This window comes from Mytilus edulis, chromosome 3 (genome assembly GCF_963676685.1).
Source record: "Mytilus edulis chromosome 3, xbMytEdul2.2, whole genome shotgun sequence".
Taxonomy (NCBI): Eukaryota; Metazoa; Mollusca; class Bivalvia; order Mytilida; family Mytilidae; genus Mytilus; species Mytilus edulis.
In genome coordinates, this window is record NC_092346.1 from 25,061,525 (window position 1) to 25,080,755 (window position 19,231).

The 19,231-nt window shown below is 32.3% G+C and overlaps 2 protein-coding genes across 2 annotated transcripts in view; one reads left to right on the plus strand and one right to left on the minus strand.

Annotated features, from left to right (window-relative positions):
- The window catches only part of LOC139516040 (2-aminoethylphosphonate--pyruvate transaminase-like), a 44,192-nt gene extending 43,467 nt beyond the window's left edge, over positions 1–725 (plus strand). The window contains exon 8 of the mRNA XM_071305847.1: positions 564–725. Within this exon, the coding sequence (XP_071161948.1) occupies positions 564–706 (143 nt within the window). The 3' untranslated portion in view covers positions 707–725. The remainder of the gene's footprint in view (positions 1–563) is intronic.
- Positions 726–2,873: 2,148 nt separating this feature from the next.
- On the minus strand, positions 2,874–17,675 carry LOC139516039 (sodium-dependent phosphate transport protein 2B-like). Its single transcript, XM_071305846.1, has 9 exons — positions 17,327–17,675; positions 14,422–14,475; positions 11,410–11,509; positions 10,819–10,947; positions 10,227–10,370; positions 9,618–9,809; positions 8,734–8,849; positions 6,202–6,397; positions 2,874–5,831 (listed from the first exon to the last, which is right to left on the minus strand). Exons 1-9 carry the CDS (start codon positions 17,357–17,359, stop codon positions 4,948–4,950), a joined length of 1,848 nt encoding a protein of 615 aa, XP_071161947.1. The 5' UTR covers positions 17,360–17,675; the 3' UTR covers positions 2,874–4,947.
- Positions 17,676–19,231: the final 1,556 nt, after the last annotated feature.

Sequence of the window (19,231 nt, forward strand, 5' to 3'; positions counted from 1 at the left end):
TGAGCAGTTACTGTATGCTGTTATGGAAATTTATGCTGATTTTTTATTCAAATTTTAAGTTTAAGAATTTACCCAATCTCCATCCAATAATAATAAAAATCTGCAAAAGGGTTAACAATCCCATTAACAATCTTTAAAAAAGAAAATGCCTCAGATATATATATATATCAAGGCCATACCAAAGGGGTTCTTAAGTTTAAAAGCAATACAACTAAAAATCCCTCAGACATATATATTATCGAGGCCAAACCAAAAGTGGTTTTTAAGTTTAAAAGCACTAGAATTAAAAATGTGATATACCAAAGGGGTTCTTAAGTTTAAAAGCACTGAAAACTAAAAATGCCTCAGACATATATATTATCAAGACCAAACCAAAAGGGGTTTTTAAGTTTAAAAGCACTAGAATTAAAAATGTCTCAGATATATGAATCATTTTAATAATATCTTCAGTCTTAAAGCTCTAAAGTTAATGTTGCATTTATTGTAGTGCTCGACCTGGTTTACATCTTGTTCATCATTATTGGTTTTGTAAGTTGAAAAGTCAATGTCGATTTCTATTTCAGGTTATGTTATTTACCCTGGAAAAGTATTGAATGCAGACTGTTTTAGAATAGGAAGTATAGGACATATATACCCAGAGGACATGAAAGGATTGTTAGCTGCAATTAAACAAGTACTTCAAGAAATGAATATAAAAATGAAATAATAAAAAAGGAAAAAAACTATTTGTTTGGTTAAACTAATATTTAATATAGAAAAATGTCATTCAGATTGGTGCATTCATACAAATTAGTGCAAATGAAATTGAGAAAGGAAATGGGGAATGTGTCAAAGAAACAACCGAACCAAAGAGCAGAAAACAGCTGAAGGCCTTTAATGGGTCTTCAATACAAAAAGTTGGGGAGCATATTGTTTCACACCTGTCATTTATACGTCCCATTATGGGTATACAATTTAATTTTGGATGTAACACGTCTTCTGATTGGTCGACATTGTTTTGTTTATCAGCTCAGACATAATTTTGTCATGTGACCGTGATGTCATTAACGGTTTTTTTTTCATGGTTTACTCTGGTTTAAAATGAAATTTAGAATTAAAATTATAAGAAATGACTGCAATATTTTTATGTCTATTGAAATATCATAAAAAATGTGCACACTTTAAAATGACCAGCTATGCGGGTTATTCAGTGTGCACCACATTTTTTATGTTATTTTTTCATAGACAGAAAAAATATTAGTCATTCTTTAAATACATGTAGCTATACCAGATAACTCCTATAGTTTGAATGCTAGGAAATTTTCACTATGCTGGCTGTTTGTACATTTATTGAAGGTGTGCTTTTTATCAGGGTTTTGATTTTTATTGATATTTGCTCTTTTGTGCAAAATTGTACATGGAATGTGTGGGCATCACTTTGTCTAGTTTTTCAAAGGGTTCCAAAAAAGGTCTAACTAATAAAATAAAATTGTTGAAAATTACTTGTGATAATTATCTAGCCTTCCTGAGAACAGGAGTCGAAAAAAACAACAAGGAGAGTATCTTTAATATGCATGATCTGCAATCATTGTCACAAAAAAACTTACAACTAAGATTGGTCGTAAGTCTACTAAATTGTTCATGACTGACGATCAATCTTAATCATAAGTCATTTTGTGAAATAGATTACAGATCGATCATGTGTATTGAAGATAATGTCCTTGTTTTTATAATCCAATAGAAATTTTGGTATGTTTTATGTATATGAGTTGAGCAAAGGTTTCTTAAAACTTCTAGTTTCAGTTTCAAGAAGTAAAATAAAGATATCTGTGCTTCATTGTTGGAGTTGATGGTTGTAGGAATGCGACTTTGTCTGTTCTATCCCTATTAGCATCAGGCCACAGCAATATGGTAATGGCCTTTGTCCAAAACACATCCAGTCTCCGATATAATTTGTAGTTATATTCTCTTCACCCTGCTATGTCATCAGTTTGATTTGACTATTTTTACAGGAGTTATGGGACTTTGCATTTTTTTTTTAGTATTGAAGGTCAATCACCTTGTGAATGCAACTCCACAGTGACTATTTGACAGAAAGCTCTTATACTTGGTAGGATTGTTTGTCATCACGTGTTGCTGACCATATTATACTGTTGTTTTTATTTGACTATTGTGATGCAACATTTCCCATATTTTGACTACTGTGAATTCAGAAATTATTGCGTGAATTCAATAGTGATTTTGTCTTTTTAGACTAAAAGCAATTTTAATTTTTGCTATATTGAGAAAAATTCTGTTTTATTTATATAAAAAATTCTACACACGAATTTCATGGACATTGGTGAAAGCCTTTTTGAGTTATTGTCCGAAGTGTTGAAAATCCCCCTTTTTTTATGAATAAAGCCCCATAAATCCAAAACTTAAAATCTGAAATTTATAAAAATTGAAAGGGAGCTTACATCAATAGATATAAACAATTCACCAAAGTTTCATGGACATTGGTGTAAGCCTTTTTGAGTTATTGACCGAAGTGTTGAAAATCCCCCCTTTTTTTTGAATAAAGCCCCAAAAATCCAAAACTTAAAATCTGAAATTAAAAAAAAACGAAAGGGAGCTTACATCAATAGATATAAACAATTCACTTAAGTTTCATGGAAATTGGTGAAAGTGTTTTTGAGTTATTGTCCGAAGTGTGGACGACGGACGGACGGACAAACGGACAACGGTATACCATAATACGGCCCGTCTAAAAGACGCCGGGCGTATAAAAACCAAGTCAATTTATTAAAACTTGTATGGTTTATAGTCTGTAATCCATCTCATTGATGTGTACCCCAAATCTCCTTTAAGTCAAATTGATCACTGTCTGGCCATATATTCAACATCAAAAAGTATGAAAACCTATAAAGTTTTATTATAAACATATATGGTTTTTGTACAAGTACAACCAGCATACTTAGTACTGCTAAAATTAAAAATTACATAAAATTATTTAAAATATATATATAATATCTAAAGCAATGAGTGAAATAATTTTATTTATAAAACCCAAAGTTGCACAGATAAAAAAGTTGCATATAACAAAATGCAAATTGCACAATTGCACTGTAAAAAAGTGTTTAATGCCAAGTTATGTAACACATTGTGTGCATATATCCTTTAATTTAATGTACCCTGAATAGAAAATGGCAGCATAGTGAATGTATAATGTATGGTATGTTACAAAATATGGGTAAAAAATACCACTTACAGTAATAGATTGGATGTGTCAGAACCACTTTTCACCAGGAACTCCCAAATTTAAAACTTAAAAAGCAATAAGGATGTATCAATTTATGATAGAAAACAGTATATCTCTTTAATATAAAAATACATGTTATGTAATAAGAAACAACCTTTATCTTATTTTTATTCTCATTCATATGAAAAAAGTTAACAAAAACAAAATAGATTTTAAAATATAAAGGCAAGTGAAAAAATAAATAAATACAGAATGCATGTACAAAAGTTATAAGCTAAATCATGTAAATCAATTATTTTGTAAGTGGTTTACTAGATAATCTATTTACAAAAGATTTACAATGTTCAGAATGCACACCATTTAATCCATATACTGGTACGAGGACCTTTTTGATAACTACTTTTTTCATCATGGGACGATTCGTGGCACTATATACACATTTTTTTTTATATTTACACAGATTTTCATTCTACTCTATAGGCTTTTGTTTACACAAGGGGAAAAAAGGTTTGGTCATACATGTGCCATAATTAGTCCAATCTTAAAGTAGCAAAATAGCTTTTCTGAAGCTTGAAGTACTATTGTTGGTGTCAAAAGAAGGAACATGACCTGCCAGCAGGGTATCCATGGTCTATTTTCATTACCCAAAAGGTGTATCAACCATGGGAACAATAGATGGTAGTTTTGACTTCATAAAATTTGCATATATTCACTATTTCAAAAAGAAGATTCCAGTTTATTTTTTTAAAGAGATAAAACAATGAGTGAAATAGTGTAGACAACAACCCATCAATAAAAGCTATTAAAAAGTATACATTATACATGCTAAGTCCCATTTGTTATACCAGTATTATAGGTCCCTTTAAAAGATTTTAAAACCATCTTCTATAGATCTATCATTACTGATTCAATTTGTAACTGTCAATCATCAAATTAACCAGTGTTCTTTGTCTCTTTAAAAGATTTTTTAACTGTTTATAGACTTTTTAACTTATTCAATTTGTAACCGTCAATCATCAAGTAACATGGTTGTATTTTATGTACGTCTGTCACTGTCCATCACCTAGATGTACATGCCCATCATCATAATGTGTCTTGCTTAATTGACTTTTGATGTGTTTGATTTATACTAAAGCACTGGAATAAGAACTTGTGTGACTGCAAGCTATATAATTATCAATTTCAGAATGGAAAAAGGTCCATCTTGTTCCCAACTTGATGTAACAGGCTGATAAATTTAAAAAAAAATTAAAGTTTGACCTTTAACTTTAAGTAACAGATAAACAATTATAGAAGACCAATTATGGATTCAAATTAGATTCAACATTTAATTGTGGATGTCAATATTAGGGCTTTATAATTTCCCACACTTTCAATTTAGCAGATATACAAAGATTATATAGGCTATCAAAATGTTTAACCTTGAGGGAAGTCCTCTACAAAAACAAAAACAATATCACATTCTTAGTTTTGGCTTCTATGATCTCTGAAATTTATTAAATGCATTATGGATTGGTCACATTCACCTTTTTGCACAGGTCTTAAATTAGAGTCTAATATATCTACACAAATGTTCATAGAATTTGTCAGTTCTCTTGTAAAGTTTTTAGTTTTGTAGGTTGACAAGATGTTATTTCAAACTTGGCCTAATCTCAAACCTGAGACAGGGCAAAAATGTCTAAAATTCATGCATTGATGAGGGATATTTCTTTAAGATGTTTGTTATGTTACAGTCTTGTATTGTCTGAACGTGTTGGTATTCCATTTTGTAGATTGGCGTCAAATGATACTTCCTCATCTTCATATTTATTATTGCAGCTTTTGCAACAGGTAAATTGTCCACAAATAGTTCTGTCTATTGGTTCCAAGGAACGACAACACACAGGAAGAAATTTCCAGTTCTGCAGTGTCTTAGGCAGACATGATTGTTTTTTATGCTGAATTACTTTTATTACACCCACAAATATAACAAGAAGAGCTATTGGTAGCAGCACTGCCAATACCACATACCAACCTGCTATGGATAGAGCAAACACACCAGCAGGTAACAGGCCAAACATGGCGATTAAGTAAACCAGAGCAAACCATCTATACTTGGATGTTACCATACCCAAATGTTTGGCCATTGGAATTGGAAATCGCATGAATGTTAGTGGGTAAAAAATGAGAATTCCTGATAAATTGAAGAAAAGATGGCACATTGATACTTGTAAAGGTAGTCTAATATCATCTGTTGCCAAGGCTGCAAGAATGGAAGTTGTTGTTGTTCCAATGTTTGACCCTAATGTCAGTGGGTACATTCTTTCCAAACTTACTACTCCCACTCCAACAAGTGGGGTCAAAGTTGATGTAAAGATAGAACTCGATTGGACCAAGAATGTCAGTCCTGTACCAACCAGGATAGCTATGTACCCTGTGAAGTAGGACCATCTTCCTGGAAATTCATAGTTGATGAATTTTCTGATGGCTTTACGGATATTTCCTCTCAAAACTGAATTCATAGTTTTGACAATTCCTAGTAAGCAGACACACAGCATAACTAAGGCACCAACAAGAATTATAGCACCAATTTCATGATCATTCAGTCCAGAGTGTTTGAAAGCAAATTCACCTAAAAATAGAATACAAATTTTAAAACTTTTTTTTAAATTTACACTTAGGATGTGCAAAATATAATGTAATACATTTTTTTTTTAGTTTTTTTCTTTTTATTTTCAAATAATGGACCATGCTGAAATGTAAATAATTTTATATAATCAACTAAAATGACAAAAGGTTGTGCTGGAAGGAAATTTCTATTTAAAATATCTGTCCTTTTATAATATTACAAAATTTGCTTTAACTGGTAGAGGTGTAAAACATCTAAATTAAAATGATGCATGTATGAGCAGCAAAATACTCTGGACTCTTAAAATTATTCAATGCATTTTATAATATCCCCCTCAGTAAAATTACGCAGTATTATTGCTATAAATACTTACATTTTTCTACACACACTTTGACCTTTTCCATGCCCCATTCTGTTTTATTCACCTCCACCACAGAAGCCTTAATTGTTTCATTGACCGTCACGAGTGATGATACATTCTGCATTACTGTGTCTTTAACACAACAGTCTTTCAATAAAGTTTTCACATCTTCACCTTTGGCAACATTTGTGATCTGCTTTGAGTCAAGCTGCAATTGAAATCGGTTTTGATTTAAAAATACAGATCGCTTAAAAATACTATTGAAAGTCTTATGATCAATTCAACCAGATTGTATTCTGGTCAATGGATTGGTGATATACATGTACCAACAATGATAAGTTAATATTTTACCGTAGTGATTTTTACTGTGTATTATGTTGATAAGTGGATTTAATTAGTTACAAGCATTAATTTTATCTTTATTGGTGATATACATGTACCAACAATGATAAGTTAATATTTTACCGGTAGTGATTTTTACTGTGTATTATGTTGATAAGTGGATTTAATTAGTTACAAGCATTAATTTTATCTTTATTTTTATTTTTATTGTGTATTCCTAAATTTACCCTTTCTTATTCCACTGATTTAGATTAAAAGAGGGACTTATGAGAAATTAGAAAAATGGTTTATTTGCTTGTTCCAAGTCAGAATTCTCTTCAATTGCTATGTTCACTTTTATTTAAATGAATATGTCAATGCTGAAATTGGTTGGAATTTTTTTAACCTCACCAATTTAGTGCTTGACTTACTGTTTAGACACTGATCTTATCTGATCTATAGTTGAAGACAGTATATTGACCTAGTATGAGTTTTGCTCATTGTTGAAGGCCATGTGGTGACTTCTATGTCATTTGATCTCCTAAGTGTGGAGAGTTAATGATGTCTCATTGTCAATCATACCACATCTTCTTAATTTTTTGTTACTATATATATGTCTTTTTTAGCTCACCTGACCTGAAAGGTCAAGTGAGCTTTTCTCATCACTTGGCGTCCGTCGTCCGGCGTCCGTCGTCCGTCGTCCGTAAACTTTTACAAAAATCTTCTCCTCTGAAACTACTGGGCCAAATTCTACCAAACTTGGCCACAATCATCCTTGGGATATCTAGTTTTAAAAATGTGTGGCGTGACCCGTCAAACCATCCAAGATGGCCGCCATGGCTAAAAATAGAACATAGGGGTAAAATGCAGTTTTAGGCTTATAACTCAAAAACCAAAGCATTTAGAGCAAATCTGACAGGGTTAAAATTGTTTATCAGGTGAAGATCTATCTGTCCTGAAATTTTCAGACGAATCGGATAACCTGTTGTTTGGTTGCTGCCCCTGAAATGGTTTTTTTAAGGAAATTTTGCAGTTTTTGGTTATTATCTTGAATACTATTATAGATAGAGATAAACTGTAAACAGCAATAATGTTCAGCAGAGTAAGACCTACAAATAAGTCAACATGACCAAAATTGCCAGTCGACCCCTTAAGGAGTTATTGCCCTTTATAGTCAATTTTTAACAACTTTTCATCATTTTTTGTAACTTTTCTAAAAATCTTCTTCTCTAAAACTACTTTGCCAAATTTAATCAAACTTGGTGACAATTATCATTGTGGTTTATAGTTTAAAAAATGTGTCCGATGACCCAGCCTACCAAACAAAATGGCCGACATGGCTAAAATTAGAACATAGTGGTAAAATGCAGTTTTTGCTTTATATCTTTGAAACCAAGACATTTAGGGCAAATCTTTCAAGATTTTTATGTCCATCAGAATAAGATATATCCCCTCACAAATTTTCAGTTGAATCGTACAACCTGTTGTTGGGTTGCTGCCCTTAAATTGGTTATTTTAAGAAAATTTTGCAGTTTTTGGTTATTATCTTGAATACTATTATAGATAGAGATAAACTGTAAACAGCAATAATGTTCAGCAAAGTAAGATCTACAAATAAGTCAGCATGATCAAAATTGTTAGAGGACCCCCTAAGGAGTTATTGCCCTTTAGAGTCAATATTAAACAACTTTTCCTCATTTTTGTAACTTGTATAAAAATCTTTTCTAAAACTACTTGGCCAAATTTAACCAAACTTGGCCACAATCATAATACTAGGGTATCTATTTTTAAAAAGAGTGTCTAATGACCCTGCCTACCAACAAAGATGGCCGACATCCGTAAACACATTAACAGGTGAGCGACACAGGCTCTTGAGAGCCTCTAGTTTTTTGCTGTTGGATTGTTGCCTCATTGATATACATTGTATATGCATTATAATAATATTGTGTTAGTAAATAGTTTGGGAACACACAATGAAAGCTTGGTAATCATTTTCTGGAGTCCTCACTATTATGAGCAGATTAGTAAATGGTTTTGGTGACAAAACGTGAAAACTTAGTTAACATTTCTAGTGACATACTATTATAATCAGGTTGATAAATGGTTTAGTTTCATAACAAGAAAGCTTTGTAAACCTTCTGGTGGCATACTATTGATCCAGTTAGTAAATAGTTTGGTGACAAAACATGAAAGCTCAGAAAACATATCTGGTGACATACTTACTATTATGATGAGGTTGGTAAATGGTTTGGTGATTTTTTTCAGAAATTCTTGCTTTTCAAAATCTTGATTCAAGTTGATAGAATTTACTATTTTCTCACTGAGTATATATAGATAACCTGAAAAGAGCATTTATGTGTTACATATTTGTTTTTCATTCATTTTTTGTACATAAATTAGGCCATTCATTTTCTCGTTTAAGTAGTTTTTATAGCTGATTATGCGTTATGGGCTTTGCTCATTATTGAAGGCCATACAGTGACCTAAAGTTGTTAAGTTATGTGTCATTTTGGTCTCTTGTGGAGAGTTGTCTATTTGGCAATTATACCACATCTTCTTTTTCATATTCTGTGGTGATTTCATTGCTTTAAATTTTAAAACTGGACAAGCTGTTACAAATGACAAAATACAAATAAAGTTTGATATTGACAATTATCAATTGCATTTTTTAAAAGTTACTTCTTTGGTCCTTGGTTTACTGATTTGAAAATAGTATTATAAGTTATTTTTGTGCAATTAGTTGAGAACTGCCAACGCTTTTAAAATTGTGATGACAAAATTGAGGTCAAGGTCGATATTGGCAACTCTCACTTTTGCCATGTAGGAGTAATGGCCCTTGATTACTTTAACAAATGTAATAAAATTATGATTTGATGTCATTAAGATAGCCTCTTGCTTTTCTTTTAAGTAATATTTTATATCTCTTAGACTTATCAATGCCCTTAGGAATATTGATAAAATTGAGAATGGAAATGGGGAATGTGTCAGAGACAAAAACCCGACCAAAGAGAATAAAACAGCCCAAGGCATTTTTGAAATTATATTCATATTTTTCTATCAGTATTGACATCTAAGGTGAAAAGGTAAAATAATTACATAGAATTTACCTGTTATTACTTCTATAGGTAAAAGTATGATAACTGTTAACCAGTTGAACATATCATGGACTGTTGCTCCAGCAAAGGCTCTTCGAAAGTCATCTTTATTTGCTATCTGTCCCATGGAAACAATAGTATTGGTAACAGAAGTTCCAATATTGGCACCCATCACTATAGGGATAGCTGTCTTGACATCCAAAACTAAAAAATAATTTAAATTAAGTAAAAATAATTAAAACAGTACTGGAAAGAAAAGATATATGGGGTATCCATCCATTACACAAAATCAGTATATGCATAGCAAAAATAAGCAAAGGAACAGTGCATCTATTGCTGTTCTTCATCTTAAAGTATCAGTGAGACTTTCTAGATAGAGCAAAAAACTCTCACATCACTGCAAGTTAAAGACGCCCCTATCCCCAAGTGGAATTCTTTGAAAAATAATTCAAGTCGACTTTGTACAATGTAAAACCACCAACTTGGGGTCATGACAGAATTTTAAGGCTAAATTAATTATTATTTATAAATGAAATATCTTATGATTTCAATTCTTTAACACATGTTCAATTAACATTAATGATGGTTAAGAATAAATGAGCAAATTATTTGTGTACATACGTTGTCCCCCAACCATGCCAACAACAATAGAAGTCGAGGTAGAAGAACTCTGTACTAGAACTGTAGCCAGGACACCAATCATTACTCCTGCCACCGGATTCGATAGAATTTCATTCTTTCTGAAGATTTCTCCTGCAGACTTACCTAAAAAAAAGTTTTGCATGTTAAGTTTAAGTTACTGTTGTTTGCTGAATGTCCAGTGACAAATATTTCATGAATATCATGAATATATCAAGGACAAGTTTTGGCTGCTTTGAAAATGGAACTCTACAGTGTACCCTGTAAAATCTTATGATTTTCTTATTAAAAAAATAAAAAAAAAAATTATTTGTATACAAAAAGGAAGAAAAGACAAAAAAATCGAAATGTTAACTTGTTTCACATGTTATACTTGATTCAATGAATGTTTTTGCCTCTGAAATTTCAAGCTTTTAGAAAACATATGTAGATATCTTTTTGTTTTTGTGGTTTTGTGGTGCTGTCACATTGATTAATATATTGCCCTCCCCCTTTATTTTAACATAACTAATGTATCTATCTGCAGACTGCTTGTTCTATCTTTAAGAAACCGATAGCTACTTTAGTAACTTACCTCCAACCAACTTGAATCCATCACTAAGGAAAGTGAGAGAACAAATAAAGAAATACAGGAAGGCAAGAAACATTATAATCCTTGTAATAAGCCATGCCACTCTCAGTATTTTCCCACATGTATCCAATTCTGAAATGAATCAAGATCTTATTACATACATTCATAATTCTGATTTTTTTAAAAGTTTTACTTCATTTTGATAGACTTGGAATAAATATGAAAGATAGCTGCCATTTATAACATCCAGAATATGCATGAAATATTGGGCACTGGACAAGGAAACAACACTGAATCAATTAGTTTTAACATAAAGTCTGATTACTGTTTGGTTAATACCTTGTGATAAATATTACAAACACATTATTGGCAACATGCTTAACGTGAATTTCCTTTTATGTGTTGGTATCAACCGTATAAAGTGTCTCAGAGACGTTTGAAAGGTAACAACAAACTCCCTCTCGGTATATATTTCTTACCAAGTAAAAGATAAGATACGAAAGCACAGGCACTTGTCTCTGATTTTTTTTTCACCTGTATACTCTAAGAGACAAGGTTCTATGTCAGAAGAAGAATTATTTCAGAAATACGAACCTCCCCATGGTGTTTCTGTATTTTCCAAATCAGGTAAGGCCCAAGGATCTTCCAATTCCTTTTCCTTTTGTAGTTTTCTATTTTCTTCGGATTTTCTTCCCTGTAAAGTAAGCAATAAGTTTTTGGTCTACACTTAATTAGACATGGACAAAAGCCTCCACATAAGGGAGCTTATTTAATTTGTATATTGGAAAGTTATGTCCTGTTTAAAAGAGGGGCGAAAGATACTAAAGGGACAGTCAAACTCGTAGATCGTAAATAAACAAATAACGCCATGGCTAAAAAAGAAATAGACAGACAAATAATAGTACACAACACAGAAAACTAAAGAGTAAACAACAGGAACCGATGGACTTTCTATAACTCAGGGACTTTCTATACTCTATACTAAGTATAGAATGTCCCTGACGAATCCCACCAAAAACTGGGGGTAATCTCAGGTGCTCAGGAAGGGTAATCAGAATGTTGTCGTAGCATTTAATATACGATGCAAACCATCACCATCTATAGAAAACAGTGACCATGATATCTTCCCGTATTAGATTTGCCATGCAACCCCTTTGGACCAAAGCCAGTGGGAAGGAAAATATGACCTGGGCCATTTCAACGCAACTTTCGAAATCTTCTTAGGCAAAATTGATTAATCTATCATATGTGGGAAGCATTAAAAAAGCCATATAGTGAAAACCCATGGAAAAGAAAGATCACACAAAAATTTGTCTTAGAAAGGAAGACACATACATCATTGGGTAGACACTACTATCACTACTATTAGACGGAAAATAAATCAGTAACAATAAGCCCACACGGAGACCAATCCGAAATAAAATAAGAAAAGAAAAACGTATAGGTATGAGAGATTCAAACTAGAAGAAGTTGAGAACCATGGGAAGTCATGCAGGCTGACTAAAAGTACATTGAAGAAGTCTGCACAAATTTATATAAAGGTTACTCGACAAAAAACTTCGCTGTTGTACATCAAGAGCACAAGTTTTGAATTCCAGGAGTAGCACCATTAAAGAATTGACATAACCTAAGCCTTCATCACTGATCTAACGGAATAGGTCGGATGAATCCTGTAACGAAGATGACCTTGTAGACGTTGCAAAGAACCCATAGTCAAATATCCTCAGTGTTACTCATATATACATACTCATGGCAAAAAAATATATTTAATTTTTGTTCAACTTTGACAATCGCTGAACTATGAAAAGAGGTCAAGTACAATGAACATATGACAGACTGAAACTTCGTCACATAAGGTATCTACAAACAAGGTGTTTATCGTCCAGGTATTCTCCCTTTTGGAATATATAGTAGTAGAATTTAGTTATGTCTCCCATAGACGAGACAAAACTTATAGTTGAGACATCGTAAAAACTTCCGATGGACATGTCCTTCACAATGTTGAAGCTGTATAAAAGTTCCTGGTCGAAGCCAACAAATACCATCACCAAAAACTTATCTTAGGATTGACAGTATTGTCCGCAAATGAAATAACAGATTGTGATTCATCTGCCGAAACCTGAAAGATTCGCTAAACCTGAATGTAAAAGCAACCGCATTGATTTTTAACACCAACAGTGGAATATGCTTGCACCGTTTGGAAACCATCATATCTTTGTCCCAGGTTGAAGCCAGAAAATAAGTAGGCGTAGCCATTACCAAAATTGTATCCGAGGATTGACAACATTTTCGGCAAACGGAATAAAGACCTTGATATATAAACCTTAAAGATTCGCTGTAATAGCAGTAGCATGTATAGCCAGGGCAAGACCCACAATGGAATATGGTTGCACAGTTTTGGATCACAAAGAGACCTATTCGATAGAACAAATGCATCTTCTTTTTCCCTAAGGCCTTGTAAGCGATCACAGATGCAGAGAAATGCCAATATGAGACTACTGTAACATATGGTAGTCTCAGACAACATATATATATCTGACAGCAAACTAATTACCATCAGGTGTTAATCAGTACCTTTAAAATTTTCTCTTAGCGCAGCTAGATGCACTTAAATATGCACCATTTATGTGCAGGGGCGGGGGCTTAACATTGATTTTACGAAATATATAACAGATGGTTGTATAAATAATTCATTCAAAATTCAATTTCAATTTTTTTTTAAATCAGTAATCGCTTTCTATTGAAAAGACTGTTGGATTTTATGTAATCTTATTTGTTAAATCGCACAATAACTATATTGGGCAATCAACACAAAAACATTTCAATCATAATGACAAAAAAGTCCAGGTTTTTCTTATAATTCATTTCCAGATGTAAATTCATTTCTTTATCACCTTTGACAACCGGTGTGACAAAAGGAGATGTTTTGACAGAAGAATACGTGTTAAAAATACTTCCATGGTTAAACGCAGAGATCTTTGTTGTATGGTTATAAAATAGACATGGTCTGCCAGATGACGATTATATATAAGAAAGGTTTGACTTTTTTAAAAAGAAATAATGTGTATAATACACGGCCTCATATTTTATTACCAGCAGAAACAGATGAAATGGATACCTTATGTCCAGAAGTAGACATTCAATTATTCTTATCGCCACCATATACAGAGTCCGTTAAATTAAGTGGCTTTAAAAATCACACATTTAAAACTACCATTAAAGCAAATGCCCCTAAACAATCTGGATTAGAATATAATGAATGACTGTAGAAAAAGAATGGACTCTTTATTTGTGTGCGATAAATGTATGTAATGTGACATTTTCTGTTTAGTACTAGAATGTGCGGTGTTTTTGCATCAAGTTAATTTACGGACTACAAACATTTTCGCCCATGTTTTAATTGAATTATAAATTGAATTTTACTATCAAATCAAACATTAACTAATTATTAGTTTTTACATTAAACAATTAATTAGGCAACCAGTTGTCAGACACTGTCATTTTTTATTGCTTTGCAGTCAATTAGAAATTATAGCACATGTTGTGAATTTTAAACTATATTGTTTTATGCGTATTCAGTATTATTTCAAAAATGTTCAAACTCACCTCAAGTTGAGCAATGTCTAATGATCCATCATAAGCCTTGTTGTAGAAACCATTCTAAAAAATAAATAAACATAATTTAGGTGAAAGGAATGTATCGAAATGACCGGAAAACAGATCAAAATGAAATATACAAATTTTAATCAGACTGGCTCTGCATTATAAATTCTAGCAATACAAAGGGTGGTAAAAATTAATCAATTCAATCTACTCCTGGAATCGAGTCGAGATATGACTCCATTGATTCACCTGATCGATTAATCGCAATATGAGTACATTGATTCATCTGATCGATTAATCGCGATGACTACATTGATTCATCTGATCCATTAATCGCGATATGATATAATTTGATTTGATAGGGTAATAGCAATTACCATGACCTCATTAATTTCATTTCATCCTACATACGGTAATCGCGAAATTACTTTTTTTCATGATGAAGCTACTGACATTAACGTTAAAGCTTGCATTATCTATAGGACAATTATATTCAAGAAAAGTTAATAGTTCTGAGTCACAGAAAATTGATTTTTTTCAAGCCAACTTTTTCAAAATAAGTGATTTTTCTATTTCTATTAATTTAAATTATTTTCGCGTTTTTTCTGTTATAAATAAACTTAGATTTACTTGAAATAACTTGCATTTGCAATTTACTACCAATTCCAAGTTTATAATCCACAGCGGTCACTGATGGCTCATACTTTATAATGGTCTTAAAATTAAAATAATCAGTCGAGAAGAAAAGTCATTTCCCTTATGTGTATTAAGTTGAACTCTATCCTAAAATTGAAATATGTCGTCAACGTGTTGCTTTACACACCCATTCAAGTGTTTGTTTTACACTTTCTGCACTAAATCTGAGACGTGATTCAAATTAGATGCAGTGGTGAATTGGTGCAGAAAGAAAAAAATATCAAATGAATTCAAATTGCGCCATTTAAAATCCTTTCTCATCTTTTTTTATGTGAACTGTGCTATTTAAGGACAACTTTGAGGTTAACCTTTTAAAAATTTGATCACGTCTCCCTGTTTTAACTACATTTTGGCGGTTTTTTAAGAAAGAAGCGGAACTTAAGACGAACCCTTATAATCATCCTTTTACACATAAAACGTGTTTATAATCTATATAAAAAACGGTGTTATTGTAATTGGTATCATTTTCGCATTTGTCATAATTTGATGACTTCTTTTATTGCGTAGATTACCCACAAAGAGCTTTATATTGACGGTCTCGTTTTTTGCTATGACGTTGGATAAAGTGATTGTCACTCTGATATTACATACGTTTTCTTTCCCTTTTACATACTTTAACATTTGTATTTTAACACATGCTCTGTGTCATCGTTTTATTGTTTTATATGTCAAGTAAAATGAAGCATCCGTTACCTTAAAATTAATTATACATGTCATCATATTTCAATTGTAAAATAATAATTTCTTGTTCTTTACATAATATATTTTCTTTTGTGAATGACTAAATATTTAATAGCTGAAAATTAAATTTGACCAGAAGTCATTTGATTTGACGAATGACCCATGTAAGAAGAGAAATGTTCTGGTCGAAATGACCACCTAATTAAACTGTTCAAGAAATGATATATCATCTTACTGAGCAATAAAAAATAAAAATACATTTACATCGTATGACGATTTACTAGCACATTGACGGCTGCAATTTTTTAGTCGGCGCATCACTAAACGAAACTAAAGAAATTTAATTCTGTGGACTACAACTTGACAAAGAAATTATCATGATAATTCATATAATTGACCCAGATAAGCCTATTAACATAAAAAAGTGGGAAATATAATAAAGTTTCAACAAGGCTTTGTATAGTAAAGATTTTTACTTTACAAATCTTTGGTGCAAAGCATAAGTTAAAAGTCTTAAACATTAGCAAGGATTTGTATACTATAAAAATCCTTGGCATTAGTGCGCAAACTTTCATTATATAGCTGAGTTACCATGGTTATGTTCATTTAATTATAACAGACATGAAGTTTTCCTATTTTGCCGACATTACAAAGTGTAATGTTTAAAAATTGTCTGATTGATTGCTTGTTGCTTAACGTCCAGTGGCAAATATTTCATGCATATTCAGAACGATGACACGTTAACAATAAATACAATGGGTAGGTCTTGTAATAGAGGCCATCCTGGATGATGGTCGGGAAAATTTGGATTGCCACTGACAGGAAAATGAGGATATATTGGATAGGGTGAGAAGTTTTGCCTTGCATTAGGACACATACGAACCCCCTAAATGAGTTGTCGCTAAAAAAAAAAAAGAGACTGCTACTGGTGATTCAGAACAGACTTGACAAAAAGGTTGCTACTGATCATATTTTCACTGAAATACATGAAAATTCTGTACATATCCATGGCGGTTTAACAGTTGTAACCGTTAGGATGACTGGTCTTAACTGGTTAGCTTAAGCTGATTGTTGATAATTGTGTTCTTTGTATTTTAATAGCAACAAGCTAGTTCATGCTTTTAATCTTATGAAAATGTTTATTACTACTTCCATTATTAATAAATAAACAACGAATATAATAGCTTGAAACAATAAAAATCCGACATTTGAAAATCTTGATAGAAATTATACATGAATGTTGTAAAATGTGGTCTGAAAGTTTTAGGCAAATTTGAAAATTTTATAATTGTTTGCTTTAATTAGTATCAGAAATCTATAAATTGATTTGAAAAATAAGAACTTATATCATTTTGAATCTAGAAGATTTTTTTTTTTCATTTGTTTTAGCACCAAAAACGAAAAAAGGACATCTTTGCTTTTTCATGAATTTAAGAAATTTAAGGAAATAAAATAAAGATAAATTAATTTATTGGCACATTGCAATTATTTTATATCAAAGGAGGCTATGTAATATGTATTATAAATTTACCTTTTCGGAATATGGCGGTGGTTTGTCCTCCATCCTGTTCACCAGAAAATATTTGTCCAAAAATTGTTTTCAGTCAAATGCTCTCGGCTTTATATAATATACAGGTATGAATTTTGATCACTCATGTCACTTGTGACAGGTATTAATTATATTCACTTGGAAGGCCTCGGACTCGGAACACACTGATGTTAAAGGGATTTCTATTGTTACAAAAGTTTGTTTATATTTATACAATGAAATATGTTTGATAATTGGCAACATACCACATCTTCTCATTTACATTTACTGATTGATTTCAAATGGGATTTTGAAAATGACCCCACTTTTTTCAATATAAGTATTTGTTTGTGTTGTAATCGGTTTTTTTTTATTTAATTCTTTTATGCTTTATCTTATTTTCACCTGGGAAAATAAAAGGGCATGGAATATCGTATTGATTGGTTTAGAATAAGAATCCATTACAAGTTAAAAAGAAAAAAATACTTACTAAAACTAATTAAAACATTTAAAAACATATAATTAGAGAAAAAATAGTCAGTAGGAGGTCAATCGCCTAAGCGCCTTTGGTTGATTTGAATGATCGTTTGTTGTGTTGCACCAGAAAGGGGACATATTCCAGCAACGAACATTACGAATTAAGTATGATGAGGGCCATTTATGGTCCCTGAAATCAATGATTTATATAGTACGATGCATATCATTGCTGACATCAATACTATTTTTCCAGTCAGTTCCAAACGAATTTTAGCTCTCCACCCAGGTCACACTTTGTGGGAGTAAATCATTATAGGTCAAAGTACGATCTTCAACACAGAGCCTTGGCTCACACCGAACAGCAAGCTATAAAGGAACCCCAAAAATGACTACTTGTAAAACCTTTCAAACGAGAAAACCAACGTTACAATCTAAAATTGAGAATGGAAATGGGAAATGTGTCAAAGAGATATAACAACCCGACCATAGAACAGACAACAGCAGAAGGTCACAAACAGGTCTTCAATGCAGCGAGAAATTCCAGCACCCGGAGACGTCCTTCTGCTAAACAAATATATATACTAGTTCAGTGATAATGAACGCCATACTAAACTCCAAATTGTACACAAGAAACTAAAATAAAAAATAATACAAGACTAATACAGGGACTAACAAAAGCCAGAGGCTCCTGATTGGGGCAGGCGCAAAAATGCGGCGGGGTTAAACATGTTTATGAGATCTCAACCCTCCCCTAAACCTCTAGCCAATGTAGAAAAGTAAACGCATAACAATACGCATATCTGTGTATATAAAACGAGAAACGAGAAACCCTTATGAACCACATCAACAAACGAAAGCTTCTGAATTATTATTAAGCCGGTTATCAGTTTGAAAAATCTTATATAATAAGCTCACAATGTATATTACACAAAGTGATGCGGAAGGTACTAAGGAAACAATCAAAACTCAAAATTCGACGAGAAACATGAAAACACCATGACTCAAAGAAAGACGACGACGAAACTGAGATATGGTCAACAAATTCGGAATGGTAAGCAGCCGGATCTTGCTACATTAGTCAAGTGACACCTTTCATGTTGCTCATGGCAAAAACAAATTCGGATGGTAAGCAGCCGGATCTTGCTGGATTCGTGACACCCTTCATTTTGCTCGTGGCAAGAACAAATTCAGAGATCTCACCATCGAGAAAAAGAAAACAAACAGGATGGTGGTTACGACGATTTGGGACATATCCATGGTCACCTGTGACACAGATATCCTATATCGGTCAACCAACTTGTGATGCTGTCCGTTAAAATTTCAAATAGCCTTCGATGCTAAAGGAGTAGGTTCAGTAAGACCCCTTTTTGGCCCCAAAATATAGCAGTTTTACAAAATTGTGAAAATGTAATCTGTAAGCTATCTATTGGA